General features: G+C 35.0%; 1 protein-coding gene across 1 annotated transcript in view; it reads left to right on the top strand.

The window, feature by feature from the left end:
- Positions 1-844, top strand: part of Ddx60 (DExD/H-box helicase 60) — a 134,808-nt gene extending 133,964 nt beyond the window's left edge. The window contains exon 38 of the mRNA XM_012516703.2: positions 156-844. Within this exon, the coding sequence (XP_012372157.2) occupies positions 156-255 (100 nt within the window). The 3' untranslated portion in view covers positions 256-844. The remainder of the gene's footprint in view (positions 1-155) is intronic.
- The last annotated feature ends 7,334 nt before the right edge of the window (positions 845-8,178 follow it).

An 8,178-nucleotide genomic window follows, 5' to 3' on the forward strand; every position in this document is an offset into this window, starting at 1 on the left:
GATAGGGCTGGTAGGGCAGACCCTAGGGATTGAATCCCCAGGCTCTGTGCCTGCTTGTAGGTGCTTTAATCTGCTGAGCCTTTTGGCCAGCCCAGGATGCTTTCTTTTATCATAAGACAAGTACTTGGCATGCATCACCTGTTTTTCTATTACAGTGTTTCCTTGCGTGAATTATGTGAGAATGAAGAAGACAATGTTGTTTTAGCATTTGAGCAACTAAGTGAAAGCTACAAAGAAAAATTTGATAAAGTCTAAAAGCAAAGTTCATGACAACCTCTTACAATATTGCCATGGAAGATAAGCAAGTTAGTTTTGGTTCTGCTTTTTGTGAGAAAACACATGGTGAAGTGTAAAGAAAAAGCCCAGGCACCAAAGTGTGGGATTCACACCTATGCTGCCCTGTCATGAATTCTCTTGGACACGTTATTTAGTGTATCTGAATTTTGGTTTATCTTAATGTCTGAAAAATCGTGCTTACATCAGAGAATATTGGGGTTTGACAAAAAAATGAAAGGATTTTGAATGTAACTAAGAGATAATTTTTCCTCCTTGAGACCTAGACAAATATTAAACTTTTAATAGTTTTCTTCTTTTTCATTATTTCTAAAAAGTTCAGCAAGGCTACAAAGAAATGATTGTAGTACCTTAAATATGAAATATGTTCTTACCAAATAAGACAGATGTGAGTACATAATGTAGAAATATGACTGTTGAGACAATATTTCTAGTAAACCCTGTGCTTTGTAAAAATGCAAGTTTAAGATTCAAATTATGTAATGTTAAAATAATACGCAGCTGATATTTGCTTTATTTTCATTGCACAAGAGTGGCTGGAAAAGAGAAAAGAAATAAAATGAGTTGATTGTCTTTTAAAATTGGTTTCACTGTGAAATTTTTGTGTCAGTCCATTTGCCTAAACCTATGCATTCTGTGTATATAATAATTCATATAAACATTTCTGCTCCTTACTCTCAGACTTGGGTCGCAGCTTTAGGATCTATTTTAGGCACTAATTATCAAGCAGTTCAATCCTTGAATCCATTAAAGCAGAAATTATTCTGTGCATTCATCATAAATAACCATCAAAGGTTAATGTAAAGCAGTACATCATTTATAAGACAAAAAAAGGTCGTGTGCTACAACATCGATTGCTGATGGGCTTTTGAGAAGTGTTGGGAGGTGAAGCCACGTTATGTTAAGTGAAATATTTTCTATACAAAAATGCTGTGTGGTCTCTCTCATATGTGAAATCTAACACAATGTCACAGAAGTTGAGAACACAATAGTGGTTAACAGAGACACAGAGCAGGGCAATGGAGAAAAGGAAGGAGGCTGATTATTTGGCCCTACATTCTAGTGTGATACAGTTGTAAGTTTTGTGTTCTGTTTACTACACAGTGACTATTGTTAACAGTGGTATAATATTTATTTTTCATTGATATATATTTGCCACACATAATAATTACATTCATCTTGGAGAATTAGTATGTAAAAATATTATAGTATAATCACTTTTACAAGCCTTACCCTCCCTACACAAGTTTACTTCCCTGAATCTTACTACTTCTCTTTTATTTTTCTCTTTAAATTATTAGTATTTTGGGCCTTAACATTATAGAAACCATATGATATTTAACAGTGCATAAGAAATATATAGAGAAAAAAAGTAGGGGGGTAATGCTCCACTTTTGAAGGGAACATTATGGTCTCATTATGTCATTATGGTCTCAAGATCCATCAATTTTTCTGCAAAAATCCTCTAATTCATCCTTCTATATAATACCACATTTTCTTTATTCATTCATCTGTTGATGGGCAGATAGTCCACATACTTGATTTAGCCATTGTGAGTTGTGTAAACATGGATATACTTATTACAGTAATATAATAAGTATTTGTTAGATTACTGGTGTTATGGTTTCGATGTATTTGTCCCCCCCAAGCCTCATGCAATCATGGGACCAAGTTCTAGAGTTTGTGATTAAGTCATGATCCACTGGGATTATGGGTGTGAGTGCTGCTGAGATTATGAGCATAAGTACTACTCCCAGCCTGGGCAGATAGTCTGAACAAAATTCAAGGGAGACAGACTTTCTCTCTGTAGCTGTAGTTGCTGTTACTCCTCCCTTTTACTCTTTGCTGTTTGTTGCCACCACGAGTGGTTGCTCTCTGCCATGTGCCACCTGCCTTGGAGCCATCTAAGTATATACTGAAACCTCCAGTAACTGTGAGCTAAACAAACCTTTCAGATATTTGTCCCAACAAGGAGAGAAGAGTAACTGAGACAGCTGGCTTTAATTATCTCAGGGTGATACCTGGAAAAAGATATAGCCAAGCCAGGTGGAGTTTCTAGCAGGAATATACATACTGGTTTTCACCGTGGTTATATTACTATTTTATATCCCCACAAACAGTGTAGAATTCTTTTACCCCCAAACCACCTCACCAACACTTAGTTTTTTGTCCTTGATGATAATCATTGTTCCAGGCCAATCCCATATTAGGATGTGATCTCCCATTTTTTTGTACTGTATTTTCTTTAGTTCCTTATACATTATAGATATTAATTCTCTGAGTAGTGAGCAAGCGTTTTTTTTTTTTTTTTTTTTTTTTTTTTCTCATTCTGTAGGTTGTCTCTTTGCTGGCAATTTTTCTTTGTTGTGCAGAAAATTTTAAATTTTATTTAATTCCATTTGCTTACTTAGAATCCTGCATCTTGTTCAAGTCCTTGTTTATGCCTACATCTCCAAGAGTTTTACTACGGATTTCTTCAAGCATATCTAATTCTCCATTTGGCTCCATTTTAATACAGGGTGAGAGCTGTGGTTCACTCTTCTGCATGTCAACAAGTTTTATCAGTGCCATTTATTAAAGAACAATCTTTACGTCAGCTTATGTTATGCCTCTTTGTCAAAAGTCAGGTGGCTGAAGGTGACTGGGGTTGTTTCGCATTTTCTCTTTCTTTGGTCAGCATGTCAGCTTTTGTACCAGTGCCATGCTGTTCTTTTTTGTATAATGTGTTTTGCACAGGGTCTCAGACTTGTGCTGATCCTCCTGTTTTCAGTCTCCCCAGTTCTGGGATTACAGGCAGGCACCACACACCTGGACTTGGTTGCCAGCTAAGCATGCCCAGGGCTGGTGCCAGTGCAGCATATGGTACTAGAGATCGAACCCTGGTCCCTGCACTTGCCTAAGCAGGTGCCTAAGTCTGCTGAGCTATGTATGCTATTTTTACTGCTATAGCTTCATAATATAACTTGAAGAACAAGATTGTGATGCCTGCTGCTTTGATCTAGTTGTTTGGGATTACTTTTGTGTTCTGTCTTCTGATTCCATATACATTTAATTTTTTTTCTATATGTGAAAAATTTTGATGGTATTTTGGTTGGAATTTCATTAAAACTTTCTATCACTTTTTGGGGCTAGGGAGGTATCTCAGCAGTCTAAGTGCCTGCCTCGAAAGCACAAGGACCTGGTTTTGATCAGCAGTACTGCATGCTGTGCTGGCCCAGGAACCCTAGGTGCGCTGTGCCAGCCAGCAAATGGGGTAGCGCATGCCTATAACCTCAGTGCTGAGGAGGCTGAGACAGGATCACTATGAGTCTGAGCTGTGTAGTGAGACTGTACAAAAACAAAAACTAAAAGAAATCCAACAACTCTATATCACTTTTTTGTTATACAACCATTTTGACAATATTTTCTGCTTATTCAAAAAACAGAAGCTGGCTTTCCATTGTCTGATGTCCTAGTCAATCACTTTTTCAGAGGAATATAATTTTCATTATAGAGGTCTTTCACTTCCCTCATTAAGGTAATTCATACATCTTTAATTTTTTAATGCCTTAAAGCTTTTATTTTTTATCAGTTTTTATTGATATGTTTTAGATATACATAATGATCACATTCATTGTAGAGAATTTGTACCTGTACATGATGGAGCTTTTTTCTGTTCACCTGCCCTGTCTTCAACCCCTTTTTCTCTCCCCATTTACAAAAATTTTGTTTCCATTTTTCCTTCCTTTTTTATTTCCCTTCTTTTCTTACCTCTTGCCATCCCTTGTTTCCATCCCTATTTGAACATTTTCTTCCTATTTCATAATACCTGTTATACATTTTTGTGCTTTTTTCCCACACTTTTGGTTTTTCAACTAGAGGAAAAAACTGTGGCATTTACACATCTGTGTCTGATTTGTTTCACTTAGGAGTGTAGTCTCAAGATGTATCCATTTTCCTAGAAATGTCTCTAGTATATTCTTCTTTATGGAAAAGTAGTACTCCACTGTGTGAAAAAAAAAAAAAAAACCACATCTTCTTTATTCATTCACCAGTTGATGGTCAGTTGGGCTGTTTCCAAAATGTGACTATGAACCATGCCTCTATAAACATATGTGTGTATATATTGCTGGAATATGATGCTTTTAATTTGTTTAGGAAGATACCAAGAGAGGAAATATGAGGGTCAATAGAAACCTCTAGTTGTAGTCTTTTGAGAAATCTCCACACTGTTTTCCATGGTGTTCACACCATTCTAAGTGCCCACCAACAGTGAAGGAGCACACCTTTTTCCTAAAAGCCCAGTCAGCATTTGTTATTGGTTAATTTCTTAATAATAGCCTTTTTTCCCCCCTAGAGTGAAATGGAGTCTCAGCATTGTTTTAAGTTGTATTTCTCAAATGACCAGTGATGTTGAACATTTTGAAACTTATTTATTTTCTGTTGTACTTATGCATCTGAGAACTGTTTGCATCTCAGATACCCATTTTCAGATTGGATTTTTCAATTTGGGGGAGTCTAAGTTTTTGAGTTATTTATAGGTTTTCAAGAGCTACCCTTTGTCTCAGGAATAGCTGGAAAACAGTCTTTCTCATATTGTGGGTTGTCTCTTCACTACTCTTTTAGTGGTTTCACTTGCTGTGCAAAAGTTTTTTAATAAGATGAGATCCCACTTGTTGATTCTTTGTGATAGTGCCTGTGCAGTTGGGGTTTTGCTCATAAAGTCTTTACCTATACTAATGTCCTTAAAAGTTTTATATATTCTTTCTTCAGCAGATTTAATGTCTCTGTTTTAATATTTCAATCTTAAATCCATTTTGACTTTAGTGCATGACAAGATATATGAGTTCAATTTTAATCTTCAGCAAATGCAAAGCAGTTTTTCCAGCACCATTTATGAAAGAGGCTATCTTTTCTTCACTGAATGTGTCTTGAATCTTCGTCAAAGATAAGGTGCCTAAATGTCTAGAGTTGTTTTTGTATCTTCTAATGTATTCCAACGATCAAGTCTTTTTTCTTTCTTCTTTTCTTTTTTAGACCATGCTGTTTTTATCACAGTAGCTTTATAGTACAATTTCAAGTCAAGGATTGTGGAGCCCCCTGCCTTGTCATTGTGGCCCTAAATTGCCTTTTTTATTCTGGGTCTCTTCTGGTTCTAAATGAATTTTAGGATTGTTTTCTCTAATTCTTTGGGAATTTTGCTGTTGGAATTTTGATCAGAGTTGCATTAAATTTCTAATCAATTTTGGAGGTAGGGTATTTCTTATTATTGGCTTTTTCTACCCAAGAGCAAGGGTTATCTTTCCATCTTCTGATATCTGTTCCAAACTCCTTTTTCAGTGTGCTGTTTTCAATATAGAGGTTTTTCTTCTTTAACTTTCTACATTAGATTGATTTCTAAATATTTCAATTTTTGAAGCTATTATGAAAGGTGATTTTTCCCTAATTTCTTACTTGTGTATAGGAATGCTATTGATTTCTGAGTGTTGATTTTGTATGTAGCTACACTGAAGAATTTGCTTATTAAATCTAGAAGTCTTTTGGGGGTGTTTTGGGGGTATTCTATGTAGAGTATCATGTTATCTGCAAATAATGATAATTTAACTTTCATTTTCCTATTGTTATTCCTTTTATTTCTTTCTCTTAGCTAATTGCTCTGCCTAAAGTTTCCAGAACTATATTGAGTTAAGAGTGATGACAGTGGATATCTTTGTCTTATTCCTGATTTTAGAGTGAAAGCTTTCATTTTTTGTTCATTTAATATAAGGCTGGTTGTTGCTTTGTCATGGTTAGATTTTATCAGATTGAGATAAAGATCATCTACTCCAATTTCTGTAAGGTTTTTATCATGCATATATGCTGAAGTTTGTAAAAAGCATTTTCTGAATCCATTGAAATGATCATACTGTTTTTGTTTTTAGTTCTGTTAATATGGCATATGGTATTTATTGATTTACGTGTGTTGAACCATCCCAGCATCCACTGGATGTATCTGACTTGCACATGATGTATAATCTTCTTCATGATTTGCTGCATTCTGTTTTCAACTATTTTAGTGAAGATTTTTCATCTATATTCATTAGGGAGATTGACTTTTAGTTCTGTTTTTGATTGGATCCTTCTCTGGGTTTGGTTTGAGAGTAATGTTCGCTTCCATTTGGAGAGCCATCCACCACTTGACTACTGACAAAGTCATGTCAAGCTTAGAGAATCTGCAAGACAGAGCCTCACATGGTTCTGTCTCCACAAACCCCCTTAGGCTTAGTGATTCACATGGAGGAAAATACACAATTAATCACCCATGGTTTTGGTATAACATAAATAAGTGCATAAGGTTCTTTCAGAGATTGACTCCTTGCCCCCTCCCTTGTAAACCTGCAGAAAGGGACAGGCCTAAGCCAAGAATATTCAACAATGACAAGAAACTGTGGAGTCAAAATCTTGAGGCAAACCCTTCGAGGGCTGAGAGTTTAGGTATGGCAGAAAGAGTCAGAACAGAAAGAAAAATGGTTGATTAAGTTCCAAGTCTACTCCTAGTTTACACTGTGTGCTCATATCAATCAAAATTAAGATAGCGTCTCACTTATAGAGGAAAAGCCACATCTGTTGATCTTTTCATAAAAAAGGAAAGCTTATGTAATCACTCATGTATAAATAAAGACTACTGATTTTGCTTTGGGTTGAAAAGACACATTCTTCTTCCCTCCTAGCCCGACTACATTTTTCTGAGTGGTTTTTTTTTTTGTCACCTACTTTTTTCTGTCCTCAGGTTGTTGTTCCCCGGAGGCTGAGGCTGGACTACCATACTTCAAGAAATAAATTTGAGAGTATTGATTCCTTTTCAATTTCATTGAAGAGTTTGAGAATTAGAGGAATACAGTGACTCTATCAGAAATTGAGACTTTTCTTTGTTGGTAGTTTTAAAATTACATCTTTGATTACATTGATTGATATTGTATTCTTAAGGATTTTTATATCTTCTTGACTCAAATTTACAAATTAGTATGCATCTAGGAGTTTGTCCATTTCCTCTGCTTTTTCTCTCTTACTAGGATACAAGTTCTCAAAGTAAGTATAGGTAGCTTTCTGCAATGTCTGCTGTGATTTCACTCTTTGCATTCATTATTGCATAGACATGAGTCTTTCTCTTCTGTTTTGATAAAGTTGGCTAAGTATTTGTCAATTTTACTTAATCTTTCATAGAATGAGCTCTTTAACTCATTGATTGCATTGCTTTTTTATCCTGCAGTACATTAGTTTCTGCTCTGATCTTTATAATTTCCTCCATTGTGTGAGCTTTGGGCTTTGCCTCCTCCTATTTTTCTATAAATTTGAAGTTTACTATTAGGTTGTTTATTTGAGCTTGCTCTGTTTTTCTGATATATGGATATTTACTGTTCTAAATTTTCCTCTAAGGAATGTTTTGATTGTGTCCCATAATTTCAGGTATGTTTCATTGTTATTATCATTTAATTGTAGAAACTGGCAAATTTCTTCTTTAATTTCATCTGTTACCCATTGTTTGGTCAGAGGATTTTACTTAATTTCCAGGTTTTTATGAAATTCTTGTTGTTTCTTTAGCTAATTATTTCCAATTTTATTGAACTATGGTCTGAAAATATGCTTCGGGTAATTTTAATTTCTTTTCATTTACTTCAGCATGTTCTATGAAGTAGTATGTGGTCTATTTTGGAGCAGTCTTATGTGTAGTTGAGAAGAATATGTATTCTGATGTTGTGGGATAGACCACTTTGTAGACATCTAGTAAGTCCATTTGTTCAAAAGTTGTAATATTATATTGTTGCAATATTTTCTTGTTAATATTTTGTCTATCATCTATCTATTTGTGATAGTGGGGTATTGGTATTTTTTCAGTTGTATTAGTAATATTTGATTCTTCATTTC

This window comes from Octodon degus, unplaced genomic scaffold (assembly GCF_000260255.1).
Source record: "Octodon degus isolate 3935 unplaced genomic scaffold, OctDeg1.0 scaffold00121, whole genome shotgun sequence".
NCBI classification, from domain to species: Eukaryota; Metazoa; Chordata; class Mammalia; order Rodentia; family Octodontidae; genus Octodon; species Octodon degus.